The sequence below is a fragment of the Rhinoderma darwinii genome, chromosome 2 (assembly GCF_050947455.1).
Source record: "Rhinoderma darwinii isolate aRhiDar2 chromosome 2, aRhiDar2.hap1, whole genome shotgun sequence".
Classification (NCBI taxonomy): Eukaryota; Metazoa; Chordata; class Amphibia; order Anura; family Rhinodermatidae; genus Rhinoderma; species Rhinoderma darwinii.
This window is the reverse complement of record NC_134688.1, coordinates 456,881,846-456,907,261: the sequence shown is the minus strand read 5'-3', so window position 1 is coordinate 456,907,261 and position 25,416 is coordinate 456,881,846. Positions and strand designations below refer to the sequence as shown.

The 25,416-nt window shown below is 40.9% G+C and overlaps 1 protein-coding gene across 1 annotated transcript in view; it reads right to left on the bottom strand.

Moving 5' to 3' along the window:
• Positions 1-3,590: 3,590 nt before the first annotated feature.
• SCAF4 (SR-related CTD associated factor 4) overlaps positions 3,591-25,416 on the bottom strand; it is a 176,884-nt gene continuing 155,058 nt past the window's right edge. Inside the window, exon 20 of the mRNA XM_075854538.1 lies at positions 3,591-5,325. Within this exon, the coding sequence (XP_075710653.1) occupies positions 4,076-5,325 (1,250 nt within the window). The 3' untranslated portion in view covers positions 3,591-4,075. The remainder of the gene's footprint in view (positions 5,326-25,416) is intronic.

Here is a 25,416-nt window from a genome sequence, read left to right as displayed (position 1 = left end):
CAGGCTTCCAGTATCCGTAGTTTCAGTTGCTGCACATCTCGTATTCTTCTGCGGTGTTGCTATCAGTGTGTGAAGAGTGGGAGAAGAGGGTTGCATTGACAATCCAACACAATGGGCAGCACTTTGAACACATTTTATAAGTGGTCAGAAACTTGTAAATAACTCATGAAAGAATAAAGTAACGTTAAAACCAAGCACACCATTGTTTTTCTTGTGAAATTATCGATAAGTTTGATGTGTCACATGACCCTCTTCCCATTGAAAAAACTAAAGTTGGATACAAAATGGCCGACTTCAAAATGGCCACCATGGTCAACACCCAGCTTGAAAAGTTTCCCACTCCCATATACTAATGTGCCACAAACAGGAAGTTAATATCACCAACCATTCCCATTTTATTTAGGTGTATCCATATAAATGGCCCACCCTGTATTGTTAAATATATTGGACAAATCGGAAATGAACCTGGGGAGGGTTTAGAACACAGAAGACAGCACTAAATTGGACCAAATACATATCCAGAGGTGTCCCCCACTGGGAAATGTCCCACAAGATATTACTCAGATGGCACTTAACACCATCTTAGATCTCTAAAGTAAATCCTAAAACAAAAAGAAGAGCAGCACAAAGAAATATGAAAAAAAGTTTGAGAGTTCGAGAGAGAGAGAGAGTGTGAGTTCGAGAGAGAGAGAGAGTGAGAGAGAGAGTGTGTGTGTGCATTTGAAAAAAGGCCCATGATGGGGGCTGAAACATCACATTCTCGTATGGGTGAATAAAATCTATTTTCACTTTTTGACATTTTGTGGAGTGCTGCCTATTCCTTTTTAAAGTGAATCCTAGCTACCCAGACAAACTGTTGGAGAGGCCATGGTCACGAGGTACTTATTTGCATGCCTGGTGGAGGTGTCCCATTTTAGTTCTCTTCTGGTCTAATGTTTTTAAAGTTCTCAACCCTCGTTCCCAGATTTTGCAATAATCCAGTTCATGCTGGAACATTAGGGCCTCATTATCTTAGCTGTGCAAAGTACCACTGCTAAATCTTGGAAAAATTCCACTGCACCTTTCTGAATTCTTGTCCTCTTTCAAATGTAGCTTTTTTTTTTTGTTTCCATGTTATATTATCAGCTGAGAACGTGAAGTCATTGTCATCCTGGAGGCCCGAGGTCCCTGCTTGCACAGAAGCGGATAGTGAAGTGTTGTAAATATGACTGCATTGTATGTACTTACCTTGCCAAATCTATTTCCACAAAGATTTGGGTTGCTTTATACTAGCGTTTGTAATGGTAACAAACTGTGGCTAGCTACTTTAAAGTGTAGCTAAACGTTTGACATGTCAGAAGTTTGGATTGGTGGGGGTCCGAGCACAGAGACCCCCACCAATCGCTGGAACGAAGCAGGTGAAGTGCTCGTGGGAGCGCTCAGCCGCTTCGTGTCTGTTCGGCTTTTTCCGGAAAGCCGATGTATCGGAGTACGAGCTCATAGACTTTCTATTGAGTCCGTACACGATACATTTATTTCCGGGAAAAGCCGAACAGACACGAAGCGGCTGAGCGATCACACGAGCACTTCAACTGCTTAGTTCCAGAGATTGGCGGGGGTCTCAGTGCTCGGACCCCCACCAATCCAAACTTATGACATGTCAGAAATTTGTCAAACTTTTAGCTACACTTGAAGGCCATTTTTTTTTCTGTATGTTCGTGTATCGGCATTCCAACCCTAATCTAACCTAGCCCAACTCTCCTGGCTCTTTATACCTACAACATGTACTGGAATATCTGTACCTTGATGGATAATGAATTTGCATATGACACTCAAGTTTCACATTTCCCGCTCAGCTATTGCGTAGTCTATATAAATATGCTTTTCCTTTTCTGGTTTCTTTACGGATACTGGCCTAGATACGACTCTTTATGGATTACAGTCTGTACCCTGTTCTCTTTTGTACATTTTATGGTTCTCTTTTGTCAAGATGTACCTTGCATGTATGTTACTTTGTATGATTATAATCACACTGCAACGATTGTTCTTTGTACTGGTTATATTTTTCCGAAAAACCCCCCAAAAATATTTTGGAAAAAAAAAGCACACGTAGAATACGTAAGCACAGGGTTTACCGGGCACAAGAGGACACTGTTCGGGTATGTTCACACGGCCTATTTTCGGCCTGTAAACGCCCGAAAAATCGGAAGCAGAACGCCTCTAAACATCTGCCCATTGATTTCAATGGGAAAACGGTGTTCTGTTCCGATGGAGCGTTTTTTTAATGCGTAAAAATACAGCCGCGAAAAAGAGGTGCAGGACACTTCTTGGGACGTTTTTGGAGCCGTTTTCCATAGACTATTTTAAAAAGCTCCAAAAACGGCCGTAAAAAAAACGCTGCGAAAATCGCGAGTGGCAGAAAAAACATTTGAAAATCAGGAGCTGTTTTCTCTTGAGTTTTTGTGTGAACATACCCTTACAGCTCCTGGCAACTGGAGGAGCCAATACACACCACACAAAACGAACATAAGGGGTAAAACCGGGAGTCCTTTCACTGCATAATTTGCTTTATTGCATCCAAGACATGATAAATGGTCTGTGATGAACTTCAGTGTACAGGTTGATATGTTGAAGTGAGTGTGTTACACCAATATAGGGCTTGAATTCTTGAATCTTTGGATTGCTTGCTATCGGTCATCGTATGGAAACACAACTGCCTGTGATTGCTTTGTAAATTCGTATGCTGTGATAATACGTCCATAATGAATTTGTAAAGTCTATATACAATGGAAATTCACATAAAATCTCTGGTAATGTAGGGATTCACCCTACAATAGTGTTTTTTTATGCAGAAGTGCACCTTTATAGCGTCGTTTGGGCTGGAAAAGATGCCAGAGCAGATTTTGGGGGTCAGAGTAGTGTGAAAATATGCTCAAATGTATTTGTGGAACCTAAACACTGACAATCGGCTTAAAACAAGCTCCTATGACTGAACTCAATGGGCCTTATTTACTAACAAAAATAGAAAAAATATTACCAAAAGTTTCGCTCACCTCATAACTACCACGCTTTGGTTGCGTTTAGTTGATGCAAGTTGATATCTGATTAATCCGCATGCTGTAGGTGCTCGTAGATGCTCCCAAACTGATCCTGTGTCGACCGCAGGTAATCAAGGCAGTAATGGTGTGTAGTAAAGGTTAATCCAATCTGCAAAATCATGCGGCCATGAATACACTCTTTATGGCCGCACGATTATGCAAGTTACAACAACTTACCTCCTATTCATATCCTCTATGGCAACGCCGGAAAAAGGCGAACATTGCACTCGGCTGTATCCGGCGCTCCCATAGAGAATGAATGGTGCGGCAGTGCGCATGTAACCGGAATACCCCTTAACGAGGTATTTGACAGCCGCTCCTACATAGTGCCAGCGCGGTTGTTGGCTGCGTTGCGACCACGTCAGGGCCGCTCCGTGTGGCCTTACCCTGATGTTATTTCTCGCTAGATATTTATGAATAAACAGAACTGAAAGAAAAAATGCTCCACAATTTGTATTTTATGGGGAACACAATTATTTACTAAAACAGACATGTGAGGAGAGGTGATAGGAAATGAAAGCTGGGCTCTGATTGGTTGGTATTGGCAACAGGACCAGTTTTCACATTTGACAGTTTTGATAAATAAGGCACAATGTTTTTGAATAATAGGTGAAAGGCCATATCCATTTACCTCTCTTCCCCGAAACTAAGAATCACACAAAATTTGTTACGAAAATAGAGTTTATTAAAAACACCCCTAATGTTTCCAAGGGATAAAAGGTGCTTCCCCTATTTAAAACGAAAAAATGATCTGTAAACTTTTTAAAGAAGATATTTAAAAAGCTACAGCAAAACATAGGAGGCTTGATTTTTTTTAATAACATATGTTGGAGCTTTTCGTAACCATTTAAGTAGAAGGAAAGCCAATTAGTTTACAATTCTTGAGAAACTATAACAGGATGGCATACAGCAAAAGCAAATATTTTACAGCATATTTTACAACTCTGAAGCTCTACACAACAAGATTATCCCTCACCCGACCCTTATCGTGCAGCTTCTTATGTAGATCCGGATTCTTTTTTTGCTGGGTCAGAAGATGGCGACATTTTAGAGGTTTTCTCTTCAGCAGGTTTTTGCTCTTTAGGTTCAGCTTTCTCAATTTCTGGATTTTCAGGTTTACCACTTACAGGCTCGTGGTTCTCATTTGTACTTGGCTTTCGAATGTCGGGAAAATCAAGTAGTACCCTTCTGGGCTCCCTTTCTCGCCCCACTGACCACCTATTTCTCTCCTCCATGTCCCTATGTCTATCACGATCAGGACTTCCTCTGCCCCAGTTTCTTCTACCACGCCCTGGTCGCTCGTGATCCCGTTCTTCAAATCGGCTACCAAAATGTTCTCGCTCATCCTCAATACGGTTCCCAAATGGCCTTCTACCAAACCGCTCCCTTTCTCTATCAGGAAGAAATCCTGGACGGTCATTTCTATCTGGATGGAATCCTTGTCTTTCTGGATTAAAGCCCTGTCGTTCAGGATGAAAACCTGGCCTGTCGGGGCGGAAACCCTGCCTATCAGTATTAAATTCTGGTCTGTCTGGATTGAAACCTTGCTCCTCTTCCATTTCAGAATTAAATACTTGACCCTCATCCAGCTCTGGATTTAACTCCTGCTCCTCATCCATCTCAGGATTAAATCCATCATCTGTTTCAGGATTAAACATAATTCTTTCATTTCTATCAGGATTAAATCCATGCCTAACACCTCTGTCAGGATTAAACGCAAGTCTGTCAGGAATAAATCCACGCCTTTCATTCCTAAATGGTCTGCCTTCTCTATCTTCTGGACCCCCATGTCCTGGCTGCCTTACAAAATGGCCCTGAGGTGGATAAGGACCTCTCATCCCATGTGGTGGTGGCATTCCATAACCACCTGGCCCAGGAGGAGGACCTCTGTGTCCCATGTGAGGCAGCATTGGTCTATGTGGCATTCCAGGAAACCTTTGCATGTGAGGTGTGGGCACTCCTGGTGGTCTTTGCAATGGTATAAGACCTGGTCTTGCTCCCAGAAGACCTGTTGATGGACTCTGCAATCCAATTAAAGGCCCTGGTGGCGCTCCTGTGGGAGGACCCTGGGGTGGCCCAGACAGAGGAGAATGGGACTGAATTGGAGGACCTTGGGATGAACCTGAAATAATTTGTGGAGGGCCCTGGGATGAGTTTGGATGCCCTTGGTGTGGGCCAGGTGGACCCTGGGTTGAGCCTGGTGTAGCACCTGTCTGGGGTCCCTGGGGAGCTCCACCCTGCGAAGCACCTGTAATAAAAAGAAAGAGTGCACATTATTGTAAGATTCTTTTAATAAATGTTACTTATTAACAACGAAAAAATAAAATACACACAAAAAAGGCACTACGTATAAAATAAATTTTTTGGGCAATTTTATACATTTGTTACTCCTATTATAAAGTACAGCCAGAAAATGTATTACAAACAATATGAGACAAACTTATAACAGGAAGGGATATTAAAATTTCAGAGCTGCTAAGCACATACAAAGGGAAAATAAGGCAGATCCAACCAGGCGGATTTTCTTTTCCAGATATTATTTCGGCTGTTGGACTCATTGGATTAAAAATATTATCTAAGGCTGAGTTCAAACCTGCGTCCTGTCTTTCCGTTATTCTGCTCCGTCAGAGGAGCAAAACAAGGGAAAACAAGATGATTGCTCCATTGCACCACAGACTCCACCGGCAGCCGACGGAACCCATTGACTTTAAGGGTATGTTCACACGCAGTAGCAAAATACGTCTGAAATTACGGAGCTGTTTTCGCCTGAAAACAGCTCCTGATTTTCAGACGTTTTTTTTTAACAACTCTCGTTTTTCACGGACGTTATTGGAGCTGTTTTTCAATGAAGTCAATGAAAAACGTCTCCAAAAAACGTCCCAAGAAGTGATATGCACTTCTTTGACGCGGGCGTCTTTTCACGCGCTGTCTTGACAGCGACACGTAAAATTACCCCTCGTGGGAACAGAACATCGTAAAACCCATTGAAAGCAATGGGCAGATGTTTGTAGGCGTAATGGAGATGTTTTTTTCAGGCGTAATTCGAGGCATAAAACGCCCGAATTACGTCTGAAAACAGTGCGTGTGAACATACCCTAATGGATTCTGTCGGAGTGTCCGTGGTTTTACCGGAAACAATAGTGTAGCATGCTGCGCTATTGTTTCTCTTAATCTCAGCTGAATCTGCAACGGAGGCCCCTATCGGAGACTCTATGGCAGATGTGAACAAGGCCTAAAAGTTACCCGAACCTGACACCTCACATAATTCAACTCTGAATTGTAAGGACCTTTAGACTAATGGGTGCTTTATGTGCACTAGTGAACGCTTGCACATGGGTATGACAAGGCATATGAAGGATTACCGGCTGAATGGACAGGCGCTGCAAATGTTTGTTTAATGTAAACTTCCAGGCAGTATCAACAGTGGGTGGGGGGACGGGACAGCTGTACCCAAACCGGTCATGACACTAGATTTTAGGAAATTCGCTCCCATACAAACACTGATTACTTATGTATATTATTATTCGCATAATAAAAGTCACTGCTTATATTACAATGCTTTACCATTTTCAGCAGTGGGGTTTTCTTCTAAAGAGATATGAAATATTAAATACTTGTGTGTCAAAAAAGACAAAAGTATAGTAGGTATGATACCTTTATCAGCTAAGAATAAAAATTATATACGAAGCTTTCAGAGCACACAGGCCCCTTCTTCAGGCAAGTTTACAAATGAACGACTTAGAAAAAAGCACAACATTTAAGATGTTCTCCTGTACATCCCCCAATGTAGTGTACATGATCCTGTGTACAAGGGGCATCAATAAAGGAATCTACATTGGAGAAACAAAAACTACAAACCAAGATGAATCTTCACAGACATACAATAAAACAGGAGGTGGATACACCCATGGGAAAACACTTCTCTGGACCTGATCACAGTTTGGCAGATTTAAAAGGTCCTAATACTGAAGGGTCATTTTAAGAACAACAGCGAAAGAAAAATTTGGGAATTCAAGATGATGATAAAATTCCAGGTCATTGACACGAGGCCTCAATCTAACACCAGGATTTATGAGCCACTACATGGACGCACGTCACGTCCCCCATCAGACTGACTCCAGATGCCTTAAAGGGAAGGTGTCATGAATTTTTTTTTAATGATATTGCTTTTAATATGATAACAAATTTTGTGTTCTCGTGTTCTACTTTTGACTTTGTTCGTATTTTTACTTCTCAATGGGGGCTGCCATTTTTTTTAAAATCTCTGTATGTGTCGATTAACGACACATACAGAGGTGGAATACGGCACATACAACCCCATAGAGAATGCGAACGGGAGGCGTTCAATTCTCTGCAGTGTACGCCGTGTGTGTGGGAACGGCGCATGCGCCGCTCCCACACAATGACCAAAACGAAGCTCGTTCGCAGAGCGAAATTCTGCGGCATTTTCATGTGGACCAGAAGCCGCTGCCGTACAGTAAGATGACGACTTCCGGCCATATGTTCAAGGAAGCAAAAGCGCAAGGAATAGGAGCGGAGGCAGGAGTAGGTAATTTATGTTCGTGTATGTGATGTGTGTATTATGTTCGTGTAGGAAAGGATGGTTGGATCCAGCGCTGACAGAGGTTAAAAGGAAACTTTTTCCAAGTTTTAATAGTTCTTCGTTTAAAGAAGATTTTCATTAGCGTATGTAATATATCTTGCAATGATAGGTTTAGAGGTAGGTAGCCTACGCGTTTCGGATGGTGTCTCCGTCCTTATTCATGGCTTAGAATGAAGCAACTCAGTTAAAACTTGGAAAAAGTTTCCTTTTAACCTCTGTCAGCGCTGGATCCAACCATCCTTTCCTACAAAACAACAAGTTTTTCCGTGTGCCACCACGAGGATCCGAGCGCCAGGATTACTATCCATAATATACACAACTTCTACAAGGTGAGCTGGAGAAATCTTCCCTACTTTTACTTATTATGTTCGTGTGATACTGTCTGCTGAGCCCTGTATCTAATCCTCCTACACTGTGCAGTCTCTCAGAAAATGGCAGCACACAGTGTAGGAGGTTTGAAGATTCAAACCCTACCTTCTCCCTGCACTAGCCAGAATAAGGGAGGGGGGATTGTGTGAGGACACTAGAAGAGAGTGTGTCCACCCCAAATTGGCAGCATAAAGCAATGAGGTTGCTTTACCACATTGACCATGCTGCAATTTTTGGGAACTGCTCCCTCTAGTGGCCAGCACATGGAAATGTTATAAATTAGAAACTAATTTATATTTCCTGACTAGTGAAAAAATGAAAACAGTGTGTAATCACTTAAATAATAATTGTTTAACTAACAAAAAAATAAATAAAAAATGTATAGCGACACATTCCCTTTAACTCCTAAATCATCAACCCTATAACCTCAGTTTTATTGCCACGGCTTATCTTAACAATGTATCACCTCATGAACTAATTGTCTTTGTGTAACATCTTAAATGTTGGGCTTTTTTTGAAGTCATTCATATGTAAACTCCCTGAAGAAGGAGCCTCTGTGCTCTGAAAGCTTCATATATAATTTTTATGGTTAGCCAATAAAGGTATCATACCTACTATACTTTTGTGTCAAAAAAGACAAAAAGTATACAACATTGCATATTGTTTCTGGCTAAGGCCTCGTGCACGGCCGTGATTTTCGGGTCGGCCGGCCACAGAGTGACACCCGCGAGCCGCCCGCATATCAAAGGCAGTGCACATGGCCGCGTGCATTATTTTCTATGAGCCTGGACCGCAGAACACGGCCGTAATAAGACATGTCCGTTCTCTTTCTGCGGTCTAGAAATGAATGGGGCCGCAATTCTCCCGTGGATTTTCGGAGGGAATTGCGGCCACAAAAGCACGTTCGTGTGAATGGGGCCTAACAATGTACTACACTATTTTTTACTGTACTTCTAAAGAGATCAAACGTATATCTAATTTTTTCAACGGAAATCTTCAAGTCCAAAAAGCATGTACAACTCGTGCAACATAAAATTCATAAGAATCGCTGCCATAGGGAGGGGTTTACAGTGTTTTTTATCAGGCATAAATAAAAATCTCTCTTAGTTCCTTCCGGAATTTTACGGCAGATTTTGAAATGTTAGCATTTTTATTAAGCTTTTTTTCAGTATGAATCGAATGCAAAAACAAGGCCAAAAAACACTCCAAAAGGAGTGCTGCCATTTTTTTCAGCCTCCCACTCATTTTCAATAGAAGGTCAGAGGAGGAAACCGCTCCAAGAGACTTTTTCTGTAAACAGGCAAAAGCTGCCTGGAAGAAAAAAAAATAAAAACAGCTTTTGCCTCCCATTGAAATCAATGGAGGCCAATTGGGGCATTTCATGGCACTGATCCCAGCAGTTTCCGCATCAAAAAATGCTGTGTGAACTGACCAATACTGTAAAGCACAAGTATTTTCAGGTAAAAATTCGGATTTTTTATTATGTGACCGGAAGGATTTCATTATATAAAATGATGTATGTACATACACAATATTATTTTGCCCCCCCCCCCGCCAAAAAAAAAACCCCAAAAAAAAAACTATGGTGTACATGTACAACATGCTGGACCTGATCCTTCATTTAAGTTGATATTTGGATACTAGACGCAGAAGACATCACAACTGAAGTGTAACTAATATAAAAGGTATCTACTTCATCTGATAGTTGCTTACATGTCTGACGACTTTAACCAAACTAAGCCGAATTGTTAGTTATCTCCGTAACGCAACGCATGTAGCCAGATCGTCACATTAGGCTGGTAACCCCTTTAAATAATTATGTCTGGCAATTTAGATGAACGATCGTTCGTCCCCCACACAGTTTAGTCAGCAGCACATCGGAATGTGTTGCCAACAAATTATCTTTTTTGGCCGCAAAAAAGATCCAAGCAGCCGACAAAATCATTTGTTGACTGATTGCTGCCATATTTACATGTGACAATCAAGAACGAGTGTTCAAACGAGCACTCTTCAGCCAATTAAGCGGCCGTAAGACTCTTCGTTACATACCAGGCATGTTAAAATCCGACAGACTCCTGGGGTGATCAGTTGGAACGACTAAACTTTTCAGTAGATTGTGTGAAGTAGTGTTTTAGAAGGAAGGATGGCAGACTTCTCTTCATGGGTTGTCAAAGAAGGGATAGAACTTCTAGAGTTCTAGTCACGTGTACCTCTGCAATTTACTCACTGAATCTAACAATTTTAGGCTCTAATCGACTCCACCCAATTAAAAAGAAACTATGTGCCAGAACTACATATGAACCTAGAGATACAATAGACAGCCAATAACAAAAATGCAAGTAGCCTTTAAAAAAAAAAAAAAAAAAAAAAAAAAACCCCACTATTTAAAATCAGAATTTGTTCTACAAGTTGCAAAAGAGAGAACCCCAAAAAATAGGCAGTTTGAGAAAGACCTCCGAGAGGCAGGTGGTCAGAAAATTACCTGTATGGATAGATGCCCATCACCACATCTCAGGAGGGTAATGCAAAAAAATAATAATGTGCTACCATGTTAGGCAGCAAAACCTAAACTAGGGCGGCAAAGAAACAAGTCGACCACTACAATCTCTTCTCTGCTTGTTGTGGTTAGTCCGAACCTAAAACACTGTTTTGGTCCATTACGAAAGACCCAAAAAATCTTGACTTAGCTTACTGGTGACTTAGTGTTGATTTGTAAACCTTAAAAACTTTTGTAGCAAAAGGTCTGTAAGCTTATTACATAATCATGCTTAAACCCTCTCTCGGTCAGGTGTTTCAGTATACACAAAGTATAAAATAAATAAAACATACCCATACATTTTCTGGCACATTGTTATATACAAAGGGGCATATTACAGTCGAGAGTGTGCCTTCATGCAATTTTGCATCAAAGCGCAACATTTTAGAAAGAACAAAATTTGCGGCTAAAAGTCTGGCCGAAGGAGAACCGGAGACACATAATACCACATAAAATTAAAAGTTCAAGCTCTGCAGAGTGGAAAAAGCTGAACAGACACAAAGCGGGTGAGCGCTCACACGGGCACTTCAGCTGCTTTGTTATAGAGATTGGAGGGGGTCTCAGTGCTCGGACCCCCACCAATCCAAACTTTGTCAAACATTTAGAAACACTTTAAAGTCATGATCTCCCTGGGAGTGAAAGGGTAAAACTTTAACTTGGCCAATACTATGATGGTTCTACGTCTCAGTGAATTAGCTTTTCTAAAACATTTACATCTTCTATGTACTGAAAGTAATGTTAATCTTCTTTATGTTACTGTCCTGGTTAGTATGCCCATTACATGTAGCAACGATTGATACGTGTGATTTCTGCAAATAATATGGGTGGAATATGTAGGTACCATCCACTTTAGTAAGACCCAATTTTCCCCAGACATAACTAATGTAAATTTGTTAATAAATAAAACTGCCTTCTCTGGATGAACGTAAACTACGACATGAGAAAGCGCTCATAGTGGGATGTATATATTTATAAGACTAGGGCAGCCTGATCCATGCGAATCAGTGTGACTAGACAATTTTTGACTTCAAACATCCATATGAATTCTATACTACATCTACATAAACTGCAAACTGAGGAAAGGTTAAAAGTATTACAGCGTACCTATCTTTTCAGAATAAGCGGCCATATGGACGTACATGAGGAATAACACCATTTCTGGCCATTATATGACTTGTATTCTGCAATTTGTAGCAGTTTTCTCCTCTGCAGACTCCCGAATTCTCAGTGGTCTCAAAACTAGTGGGCGGAGTCTAACGGCTATCAGGTCTCCCGTACGCCGCACACAGATAGGAGAGCAGAATGCTCTTCTTCTACCACATATACACAGCCGTGGACAAAATTGTTGGTACCCTTCCGTTAATGAAAACAATGGTCTCTGAAATAACTTGAAAACGGACAAAAGTAATAATAAAATTTTAATTGATTCAAAATCAATTAATGTAAATCAGACACTGCTTTTGAATTGTGATTCAACAGAAGAAAACCAAACACGAATGAAACTGGCCTGGACAAAAATCATGGTCCCCTTAACTTAATATTTTGTTGCACAACCTTTTGAGGCAATCACTGCAAACAAACGATTTGTTACTCTCAATGAGACTTCTGCACCTGTCCACAGGTATTTTGGCCACTCCTCGTGAGGACACTGCTCCAGCGGTCTCAGGTGTGAAGGTGCCTTCTCCAGACTGCAGGTTTCAGCTCCTTCCACAGACGTTCAATAGGATTTCGATCAGGGCTCATAGAAGCCACTTCAGAATAGTCCAATGCTTTGCTCCTAGTCATTCTTGGATGTTTTTAGCTGTGTGTTTTGGGTCATTATCCTGTTGGACGACCCATGACCTACAACTGGGACCAACCTTTCTGACACTGGGCAGCACATTTCGCTCAAGAATGTATTGATAGTCTTGAGATTTCATTTTACCCCACACAGACTCCAGACACCCTGTGCCAGATGCAGCAAAGCAGCCCCAAAACATAAGCGAGCCTCCTCCATGTTTCACAGGAGGTACAATCTTCTTTTCTTTGTATGCTTCATTTTTGTGTCTGTGAACATAGAGCGGACGTGACTTGCCAAAGAGCTCCAGTTTTGTCGCATCTGTCCAAAGGACATTCTCTCAGAAGCTTTGTGGCTTGTCAATATGCATTTTGGCAAATTCCAGTGTCACTTTATGATTTGCTTTGAAACACTGGTTTCATCCTCGGTCGTCTTCCATTAAGTCCACTTTGGCAAAGACAGCGACGGATGGTGCGATCGGACACGGATGTACCTTGACCTTGGAGTTCACCTCTAATCTCTTTGAAGCTGTTCTGGGCTCTACGGTTACCATTCGTATTATCCGTCGGTTATGTTTTGGCATTCTGGTGGAGCGAAATGTGCTGCCCAGCGTCAGAAAGGTTGGTCCCAATCATAGATCCTCAAACAGGATTACGGCCCAAAATACAGCTACAAACATCCAAGAATGGCTAAGAGCAAAGCATTGGACTATTCTGAAGTGGCTTCTATGAGCCCTGATCGAAATCCTATTGAACATCTGTGGAAGGAACTGAAACCTGCTGTCTGGAGAAGGAACCTTCACACCCGAGACCGCTGGAGAAGTGTCCTCACGAGGAGCGGCCAAAATACCTGTGGACAGATGCAGAAGTCTCATTGAAAGTTACAGAAATAGTTTCTTTGCAGCGATGACCTCAAAAGGTTGTGCAACAAAATATTAAAGTTAAGGGTACCATCAATTTTGTCCAGGCCAGTTTCATTCTTTTGTTTTTTTTAAATGTTTGTTGAACCACAATTCAAAAGCAGTGTCTGCCTTACATTAGTTGATTTTCAGTAAATTAAAATGGTATTACTTTTTACTTCATTTTCAAGTTATTTCAGTGACTATTGTGGGTTTTCCTTTTTTTTCACGGAATGGTACTAACAATTTTGTCCACGACTGTATATAGAAGCAGAAGCAACATGGAGATTATACAGCAGTAATGAGAAGTGTAGCTAAGAATCCAGTACTAAGGTGGCATAAATTTTAACAGCCTGAGTCTCTCACTCTGCTCCAGCTTGCTCCTCCCAGTCTCCATAGACTTGTATGGCCAGCTCTGGACATGTCTGTCTCACTCTGCTTCCTCCTACTTCCGCCTCCATTCTCCACAGACTTGTAACGGCAGGCAGTGAAGAGACAGACTCCCACCTTCTGCAGTCGTCAATTCTAGCTCTAACCAGGGATGGACTTTGCTTGACAACAGGGGTGGACAGCAGGTTACAGGAAGTGGCAGTAACTTCACACAGAATTTGCATAGATATAAAACAACTCCATTTTAACAGTAAGTTACAAATTAGTTTGTTTTTTTAAATCAGGTATGCTATTAGATGAGCTTAAGTTGTTAGAAAAAGTCAGTGTCCAGTTACTTTTTTAGCCTTAAAAAGAAGCTACTAAGGGGGGACGTGATTAACTTGTATAAGTAGATCAATGGCTCTTACAAAAAATATGGTGAAATCCTGTACCATGCAAAATCCCCTCAAAAGTCAAGGGGCAATCCCTACAGCTGGAGAGAAAAATAAAGTTTAAAATCTCCAGAGGCGACAAGACTTCTTTACTGTGAATCCATGGAATAATCTACCTCAGGAGCCAACCACCGCAGGAACGAACAGTAGATGGCTTTAAAAAAAAAGGCATAGATAATCTTAGAAAAATAAATAAATAAATCAGCGCCCATGTCAAAGTGTAGAATTCTTGTTTAAATGTGGATTCAGTCTGGCCACAATTTAGGATGAGGCAGGACGTTTTACCTTTTTAGCAGATTGATCTAAATAGATTTTTTTTTTAAATTCCTCCAGATCAATAGGGGTAAAACGATTTCTGTATTTTACCCATATTCCCCCCCCCCCCATCACTTGGTTCAACTTGATGGACATGTCTTTTTTCAATCGCACTATGTAACTATCTATGGCTGCCTTATGTTACTCACAGGTTAGGAATATAAATGTCAATATTAAGCAAATACTCTTGTCATTCTCGCCAATATTATCACATTGTTTTAATAAGTAAATGAAGAAATATTTCTTGTTTGAAAGATCTAAATGAGTTCATAGTAACAGACATAGAAGCTGTTCTTTCTCTTGATAAAGCTCATCCTTCAATGTATTGAACAAAACCCCAGAAACACTGGGCAAAACTTTCTGTGTTATGCCTGGTGCAAGGCTTGAGAGGTCAGAGCACGACACAGGGATTCTCTCTTTGGTGTTGAATCCTTGTGTCTTGCTCCTCAGCTGCTGAACTAGGTATAACACTGTATGATCAGTTTTTAATGTGTTCCTTCTATTTAATTTTTTGACATTGGCCAAGGTAAAAACAATGTCAAAATGCTAAATCTATACAAAGTCATCTACATTCATTAAAATGACATCAAATAATTGATTTTAGTTAAATGGACATCACCTATTTGCAGGCAGGGTGTTTTAAATAGATATTCCTATTTTAGGCATTTATGACAGATCCACAGCATATGCCTGATGAGAGGGTCCAAGATGTGGGTCCACCGATTCCAGTTGGCCGATTCCGAGCCACAGCATGCTCCATACACTTCAAATGGAGAAGTGACAGCTCTGCTTGTTGGCCAGCTCTTTATTGAAGTGTATGGACAAATAAATGGGGGGAAGAAATCTAGTAGACTGAATAATAAAATATAACGAAGTAAAGTACAGTTAGGGTATGTTCACACGGCCAAATTTCAGACGTATACGAGGCGTATTTTGCCTCGTTTTACGTCTGGAAATACGTCGGCAAACATCTGCCCATTCATTTGAATGGGTTTGCCGACGTACTGTGCAGACGACCTGTTATTTACGCGTCGTCGTTTGACAGCTGTCAAAAGACGACGCGTAAAAATACAGCCTCGTCAAAAGTGCAGGACACTTCTTTGGACGTTTTTGGAGCTGTTTTCTCATAGACTCCAATGAAAACAGCTCAAAAAACGGACGTAAAAAACGCCGCGGAAACGGCGTGAAAACGCCACGAAAAATGCGAGTTGGTAAAAAAACGTCTGAAAAGCAGGGTCTGTTTTCCCTTGAAAACAGCTCTGGATTTTCAGACGTTTTTGTTGACTACGTGTGAACATACCCTAAGGCTATGTTCACACAGAGTTTTTTGCAGGCGGAATTTCTGCCTCAAAATACCGTTTGGAAGTTTGAGGCAGATTTTCCTCTACCTGTACGCAGATTTTCGTGGCGTTTTTCGCCCGCGGCTATGGAGCGCCGCGGGCATAAAACGCAGCGAAATACGCTTTCTCTGCCTCACATTGAAGTCAATGGGAGGTCAGAGGCGTAAACGCCCGAAGATACGCCAGGTCGCTTTTTCCCGCGAGGTGGTTTTACCGCTCGCGGAAAAAGACGCCGCCTCCGCCTCCCATTGAAATCAATGGGAGGCATTTTTCGGGCCGTTTTTGACGCGGTTTCCGCGTAAAAAAACCTCTGTGCGAACATAGCCTTATAATCTGCATAGTGAAAGTGGACATGCAGTGGTCAGGGAGGCCACACACAAGACAGCTAAGACTGGCCATACACTGTAGATACCGGTCGGTCAAACACTCGGTCGGCAGACAGCTATTCCGTCTGACTCCCCCAAACACACTCAGCCAAACGAGCATGTGTTCTCAGTGAAAAAAGCCGCTGCCAGACTCCTCTGGCAGCAGCTTAACTGGTAACAAACAATAGAATCGGACATGTTGAAATTAAACATGCCCAACCCTTTTCTCCCGACATCTGGTCGGCCAGTGCTGCCGAAATCGTCCGACATACTAATGTGTATGTGCGCCTTAAGTGTACAGTTGACTCCTAACTCTGCTGACACCACCACAAACGTGCACACTCATCTCCCAGGAATACAAAGTGTTGAAATTCAACAAGCCCAATCTCTCTACTAAATACACTGATCCTGCTGCAATCGATTGGTTTACAAGTTTCTGTGGATGTGATGGTACATACAACCGTTGCCTGAGTGTTTCCCAAGTACCACCCACAATCTAGCTCCACTGTTAAACAGGGAGGTGGAAGCACCATGCTGTGAGCTACAGCAGGCCCTGCAAAACTTGTGAAGGCACAACAAATGTGGCAAAACATAGCAAATCCTCGGCAAAAAAATTTTTTTTTTTTTAGAAGTCTAAAAAAAAACCTGCAACTTGGGACATTAAGGAGGCTCTGTCACCAGATTCTCAAATCCCTATCTCCTATTGCATGTGATCGGCGCTGCAATGTAGATAACAGTAACGTTTTGTTTTTTGAAAAACGATCATTTTTGGCCAAGTTATGAGCAATTTTATATTTATGCAAATGAGCCTTTCTAATGGACAACTGGGCGTTTTCTCTTATTTCCAAGTGGGCGTGTATTGTGTTTGTAACATCTGGGCGTGTTTACTTGTTTTACTAGCTGGGAGTTGTGAATAGAAGTGTATGATGCCGACAAACCACATGTGGTTCTCGGTCAGGAGGTCTCATGAAATGGTACAACTAGCTTGTGTCAATATGCAGTTAAGATGCCCACACATTAGCGATTTCAGCCATCAATTCTCTGAATAACTTCTCATTCACGGTTGGTCTAAGAAGGTTGTCATTCTGGACTACAAGAGGAAAAAGAAAAACCATGACAAATAGACGATTGACTTCTGCCTTGATCTATGGACTGGTCTGGTTTCCATGGATGGAATGTAGATCTATCGATTGGCATGAACGACTTTCCAAGGGATGCACCTGGCAACGATTGAAAAAACAAAACAAAAAACATGGCAGATTTCTGCCTCCGCTTCACATCTGTTATGCTCCTTTGCATCACAAAAAATTGCAGTCAGCAGAAAATGGTCCAAATCTGCATTTTTTGGCCATCTAAAATCTCTAGTGTATGGCCAGCTATAGACTGCTCCAGGGAATTTTTTTTAATAAAATACCTGGCAAACATTTCCCATGACAAAACTATAACGTCTTCTAGGTCCTTGAATTAGTTCAGTACCGATTTTAAGAATGGGTTATTGTAAGCCTGATCAATTATACACTTAAACATACTGTATGTGATGCCCTCAACAACATTTAGAATGAAATAATTTCTGCACAAAAAGTAGAACTTGAATATAATACGTTAAGTCCCATAAGAACCTCCATTAGATTTTTTTGTAAGCTACGGTACGTCAATTTGTGAGTTAGAATGTATTTCTCTTCTCTGCAAGTTTTCCCAATCTTGAATTGTGGACATGGATGGTGGCAAACTACCAACATCCACCCATACTATTTAAAGCCTATTACTTTTCAGCAAAAATAACCATATTCTGTAATGACTTCTTAAGGAATATCTAAATGGGAACACATTTACTTAATTATCAGAACATTATGCGGGGCCACATCCCTATTTTCTAGAAACCAATTCTATCTACCCGATACAGAAAAACATGAACAAAATTGACCAATAAGTGGCATTCATTCGCTCATTTATACAGAATAACTTACATTTTGGTAGCAACTTAGAGGTATGACGCTAACGTAGGATTACTTATTTTTACTTTCTCCGAATCAGTCCAATATTCAGCTGGGGTAAAAATGGATCAGGGCAGACACCGAATTAAAATCTCCATGGTTTTCTAATAGCTTGTGAGTACGCTATGGGCAGTTCTACAATATTTCTAACTGGCAACCCCTTGTAGGATGGAATCGAACGACAATTGCAGGAAATTTGAACACCGAGTGGCTGCCCCACAGTATGTTCACAATAGCACATCTAATAATATAAAAGGGAATAGCCAAGCGATCAACTCACAAAGAATGCCTTAAAGAGGCTCTGTCACCAGATTTTGCAACCCCTATCTGCTATTGCAGCAGATAGGCGCTGCAATGTAGATTACAGTAACGTTTTTATTTTTAAAAAACGAGCATTTTTGGCCAAGTTATGACCATTTTCGTATTTATGCAAATGAGGCTTGCAAAAGTACAACTGGGCGTGTTGAAAAGTAAAAGTACAACTGGGCGTGTATTATGTGCGTACATCGGGGCGTGTTTACTACTATTACTAGCTGGGCGTTGTGTATAGAAGTGTCATCCACTTCTCTTCACAACGCCCAGCTTCTGGCAGTGCAGCACTGTGACGTCACTCACAGGTCCTGCATCGTGTCGGCACCAGAGGCTACAGATGATTCTGCAGCAGCATCGGCGTTTGCAGGTAAGTCGATGTAGCTACTTACCTGCAAATGCTGATGCTGCTGCAGAATCAAGTGTAGCCTCTGGTGCCGACACGATGCAGGACCTGTGAGTGACGTCACAGTGCTGCACTGCCAGAAGCTGGGCGTTGTGAAGAGAAGTGGATGACACTTCTATACACAACGCCCAGCTAGTAATAGTAGTAAACACGCCCCGATGTACGCACATAATACACGCCCAGTTGTACTTTTACTTTTCAACACGCCCAGTTGTACTTTTGCAAGCCTCATTTGCATAAATACGAAAATGGTCATAACTTGGCCAAAAATGCTCGTTTTTAAAAAATAAAAACGTTACTGTAATCTACATTGCAGCGCCTATCTGCTGCAATAGCAGATAGGGGCTGCAAAATCTGGTGACAGAGCCTCTTTAAGGGAGTGTATACAAGGGAGTATAGACTTGTGCGGGTGCAAAATGAGAAAACACACAAAAAATAAAAAGTTACAAATTTCCAGATCTTCGAACTCAGACATTCCAATTTCATTATTATCTTTGTTATCCTCAATTTGTAAGTCTCCGACGCATTGCATTAGGTTAGTTTAACAGTGGACATATAAAATGTTAAAAAGTGTTGTGCAGTCTAAATTTTTCACTTCTACGTATTTTCTTTATACAAACATATTCAACGCCTCTCCCCGTAAAAAATAATCCACACCTTACCAACAACCACAATAGGCTGCTGCCACTTCTTACCACTGCCATGTCCGAAAGTATTGCTTGCATGTGACATGCTTCTCCCAAAGAGGATCCAAGAGAAAGAGAAAGCTGGTCCAGATGTTAATTCTCTGTGTTAAGTTAATGGGACAGCATGTGTATACTCCTTATATGTAGATCCAAATTCACAAGACTTTTGAAGATTTCAATGGGAAAAAGGTTGGTCCTTCAACATAGAGATCAGCAATGCCATAATGACTGGGGAAATCTTAACCAGGCCATATCCGTGTATTACATTAGATGAGACTATGCAACAATTTTTAATACTGATTTAACTGCCTTTTACTCACAGCAAATTACAGTGTGTGCTGACATAGTAAAGAACAAGAACCTTAAAGTGTAGCTAAACGTTTGACAAACTTCTGACATGTGATAGAGACATGTCAGAAGTTTGGATTGGTGGGGGTCCGAGCACGGAGACCCCCACCAATCGCTAGAACGAAGCAGCTGAAGTGCTCTGTGAGCACACAGCTGCTTCGTTTCTGATTGGCTTTTTCCGGAAAGTCCGTACACGATACATTTATTTCCGGAAAAAGCCGAACAGACACGAAGCGGCTGAGTGCTCACACGAGTACTTCAGCTGCTTCGTTCTGGCGATTGGTGGCGGTCTCAGTGCTCGGACCACCACCAATCCAAACTTATGACATGTCAGAAGTTTGTCAAACGTTTAGCTACACTTTAAATAGTCATATGTAGTGTCATTTAGAACAGACCATTAAAACGGAGTACAGAACGCTTTACTAATAGCGTGTCGCACCCCCAGTGGCTTCCTATAATCCCAAGCTAATTGCAGCAATATAGAATTTTCAGAAGCATCTAGAAAGGAAAAATTCACTAATCCAGTCTAAATTTTATGTAAGCCTTTGCAATGTGTCATGCAAGTCCTTACTAGTGCAGTCTATACGTCTTTTTCAGGACCGTGTACCTCTCTGTAGATAGACTGAATCCACAAGCGGAATCCATCCCTCCCCCTCATATGGAAAGACAAATTTAATAAATGTTATACACCATAGGGAAATAGTTAAAAGGAATTTTTTTTTCCAGGGTTGCTTCCGGTCATACTACTGGCTCAAACATCTACCCCAATTTGTATGTGTACTTCATCCAACATCAGAAGTAAAATGATCAAACAATACATATTTTGGTTTCAAACAGGTTTCCTTCCCTGAAGAATGACAGCAGATAACCTATATAAAATATATAAGTCAGACATCGCACTGGTGAACAAGACACGCAAGTATTAGCAGTTTGCCTAAAACATTTTTCTTCTAGAAAAAATAAAAATTATATGATCTGGAAAGTTGGCTTTGGACAGTCAATAGTTCTTGATATTTGTTTAATAAAAAAAAAAGATTTGTCCAGTAATTACAATGACCGATTCCTTCTATTTAAGCATATAAGGTGAATAGGCATATTACCCCTAGTACCAGCAGGTGGCAGGAGAGATCGGTGGCTCACTAGTTCTTAGGGGAGTTTCTATGTACCACAGACAATTAATTTGTGAGGTAAACTTGCCTACAAATGCCTTATGTCCATGGCAAGGATTCCCTAAACGGTAATGTGAACGTTTTTGTCATTAAAGTGTACCTAACTATTCAGAATAAAACCAGTCATGTGTGTACATGAGGAATAACACAATTTCTGGCCATTATATGACTTGTATTCTGCATTTTTAGCACTTTACCCTCTGCAGATTCTCTAATTCTTAGTGGTCTGCGAGCTAGTAGGTGGAGCCTAAATGCGATCATGTTTTCTATACACTGCACACATAGCGATCAGGATTCTCCTCTTCTATCACATATATTAGAAGCTACAGCAGTAAAGAGCAGTGTAGCTGAGAATTCCAGCACTAGGATGAGACCGAAACACTTGCCAGTAAGTTACAGCAGGTGTGTGTTTTTCGCACTATCCTCCTCTCATCTCTCTGCATAGACTTGCAGGGGCAGAGTTTGTGTCTCCTCTCTGCTCCCCCCTTTCTCCATAGACTTGTATTGGCATGCAGTGAAGAGAGACACCTCCACCTTCTCCAGTCCACCCGAAACTAGGGACAAACTTTGCTTGACAGCAGATTACAGGAAGGGAGACACCTAGTGGCAGTAACTTCACACAAAATGTGCATGGATAAAACTAGAATTTAACAGTAAGTAAATTAAAAAAAGTTGATTTGTGTCAGGTATACTATTAAATGAGCGCTAACTTTTCAGACAGTTTATGCTAATCTAACTTTTTAAAGGGGTCTCCCCTCTCCTCAACATTTTATATTCTGTTTTTCATCTTGCAAACTATAATTGTACTTGCTTTAGCAGCAGCTGAGTGCCACTGGATTACAAATTCAGCTTACTAAACTTTAAAACCCTTAAAGGCTATGTACACCTTTGAGGGTTTTTGTTTTTGCTTTTTAAATAATAGATAGATTAGACAGTGTGATTAGTGTAACTTTGTAAATAGGTAATTCACTGTATAATTGATAGAAAAGGTCGTTCAATGTATTTTTAAATATAAATTCACCGCCTGAAAGAACGATTAAAATAAAAATGTATTGGTAATTCATATAAAATATGGATCAAACGGCAACTATGTCCAGAAACAGGCAAAAGAAAGTGGTCAGCGAGAGGAAAAGCGTCCAGGGGTGGTGGTACGTATATTTCCCCCAAAGACCACTTTCCCTAATTGTATAATAAATGTTCACGGCCATTACATCCGAGTCGTACACGCGCCAGGAGGCTAAATCAGCACATAAATAGTGCTATCCGGCATTTTAAATCAATGTTTCTATGAATCCCTGATGATGTATCACGCTGGTGGTGATAGTGAAACGCGTAGGATCAATTGAAATCGTTGGCAAGGGTGCAGTGAACATTTATTATACAATTAGGGAAAGTGGTCTTTGGGGGAAATATATACGTACCATCACCCCTGGACGCTTTTCCTCTCGCTTACCACTTGCTTTTGCCTGTTTCTGGACATAGTGGCCGTTTGAGCCATATTTTATATGAATTACTAATAAAATTTTCTTTTAATCGTTCTTTCAGGCGGTGAATTTAACTTTGTAAATAATTTTTTTTTTTTACAAATTTATTTTACTTTTGGAGATACAGCGGTTCTGTATTCTCCAAATCAAACAATTTTTTAATAAAAACAATTTACAAAAGTTACACTGACTAATCTATTTATTAAAAAAAAAAAAAACACTCAAAAAATGTGTACATAGCCTTTAAAGGGAACCTGTCAGGTGGTTTATGCTACCCTCGAGGAAGGCAGAATATTGTAGTGAGACGATTTCAGCAGACTGTCTGTGGAGTACTTTTTGTGTACTCACACAGAGAACATTGCATCGCGATGCCAAGCGCTGTGGGCAAGGAGTCGGGCATACAGAGCTTTCGCATATATCCCGGACTCCTTGCCCACAGCACTCCAACTTTCACTGTGCGTGTACATAAACTACTCTACAAACGGACGGCTGAAATCAGCGTGTCACTACTTCATGCGACCTTCAGCAAGGGGAACATAAACGACGAGAGGTTCCCTTTAACTCTTTCAACCTGCTGCACTGAATTTTTTTTTTAAATAAAAGCATGAATTATTTATCTGAATTAAACTTAAATTTAGGTTTAGCAGACATTTCAAACTTCAAGTTTAACTTCTACTTTACCAAGTTCTGGTACAGCAAGTAGGCGCGATATACTCTAGGCTATAGCTGGGTACATATTCACAATTTCAGACAATACTTAGGTGAGGAGAATCCGGGTACTGCAGTTGGTAAGTGGTAAAGAATCCCGTGATATCTTATAATATGATAAACATAGTACGTGATGTGCCAAGTTCTAAAATGCACTCTTCCTACGACCATGGAGTGCATTAGGTTCTGTTCACATCTGGGTTCCATTGTTCTGCTCGGTCATAGCAGAAGAACACCAGAAGCGCCGGAATCGTCGCAAGACTAACCAACTACGCCCAACAGAACCCATTGACTTTAATGGGTTCCATCAGGTTTCCGTCATTTTGCTTGACAAAATAGCATTACATGCTGCGCTAGTTTCTCCAGGAAAAATGATGGAATATACCACAGAAGCTCCTAACAGAGCCTCTGACGCAGATGTGAACCAGGTCTTACAGCTACTAAACCTATTGTCTGTCCACCATTTCACCAGTATAATAATATTTAAGCAAGAGGTCAGGTTTTGTTGTGGAAATTTCTACGACTGAAAATCAGTTCCGTATGTAGTGGTTCAGAGCGCACAAGATCCGGGTAGGTGCGCGAATAGGGTCCCAACCAAATTACGTAGTAAAGAAATATTCGGCACACAAGATGATGACTTTAGCTAATCTTTCGGTTTTATTTTATCAAAAGTTGATGCCAGAGATTTAGTGCAACGATTTGGCGCTAAAACAAAGCGGTAAACCGCTACTAAAATACACAGCGCCAACGACTGGATAAACCAGATACCAGGTGGTACAAGTGCCTGATGAAGGTTTAATATACAACCGAAATGTCGCACTAAACCGGTCATCAACTTTTGATAAAATAAAACCGAAAGATTTGCTAAAATCATCACCTTGTGTGCCGAATAGGTCTTTACTATGAAAATCAGTTACATTCATCTGGATTGTTTCTACAGCAAGCACATGAACTTCTGCAAGATAAATTCAAATGAATGGAACGGATTTTCATTTGCAGAAAATTTCTACAACAAAATCTGCAGCGTGTGACACTACCCTAAACAAGACTGGAGAAGAGATGTGATGACTACACCAAAATGTTGATAGTGAAGACAAACCACGTCATCAATGTTTGGAGAGAGACTATTACAACTCATGACAACTTATAAAACTAGTTTACAATTCTCTCCTGCTGGGCATAATTAGAATAATAAATCCCCAAATATACACCAACTATAATGATACAGCTAAACTAAAAACATATGAAAACATCTTAGACATATTATGCCCGCAAAAGCCAAACCCAGAACTGTTCTACTGGATGAAACTTAGGTAGGCATAGGGTTCTATGGTCATCTAAATTCATAATAACCACATGGGTTTCTGGTGTTGAATGTGTTTCCCAGGATGAGAAAAACATGGCTGCTTTCTTTCAAAAACAGCACCACACCTGTCCACAGGTTGTGTGTGATAATACAGCTCATTCCCATTTGCTTTAATGGTGCTGATCTGCATTACAATACACAACGTGTGAACAGAGGAGATTCTGTTTTCAGAACATATTTTCGTATCTCGAAAACCCCTTTAAGTCTAGAATACGGATTTCAGGATTCCCGCTAGTTGAGGCCCTTGTATAGAAGCTTTTATATAATGTTTGCAGCATTCAAATTTTGTAGAGTTCATTTAGTTATGCTCTAGTAACAATAAAGTGTGTGAAAAGCGCATACACTGTAAATTTGGGAAAAATTGTATGTTTTTTAAATTTTGGCTACTAGTGAAGAATGTAAACCTTAAAGTGGAATGGTCACTAGTTTAGTAATGCCCTATCTCCTAGCTAATCTTATAGGTGCTGCCCCACTGATAACGCTAGTGAAAATGCTGTCCTAAAAAGTTTATTTTAAAAGTTGCTTTTTTTTTTGAGATTTACAAATCAGGCTATACTAGACAAGTGGGTGTCAACACCCGCGACTCTCCTGAGGTGGAGCTACCTCACAGCCTCTGGTGCTGTCCTATCAGCTGCTTCACACGGTGTGAGAGACTGAGGCTGGAAGGAGGGGGATCACTTAAAAGTAGCCATATCTTTGGCTGTGGACCACAGTGGTTCTGGTGGAGATGAGATTCTAATCTTTCATATACCCCATAGGACCGCAGTTCTAGCTGTGAAACAACTGGAGGTATCACCAGTTAAAGACAGACGGGAATGGAAGTATACTATATGCATATATGGTTC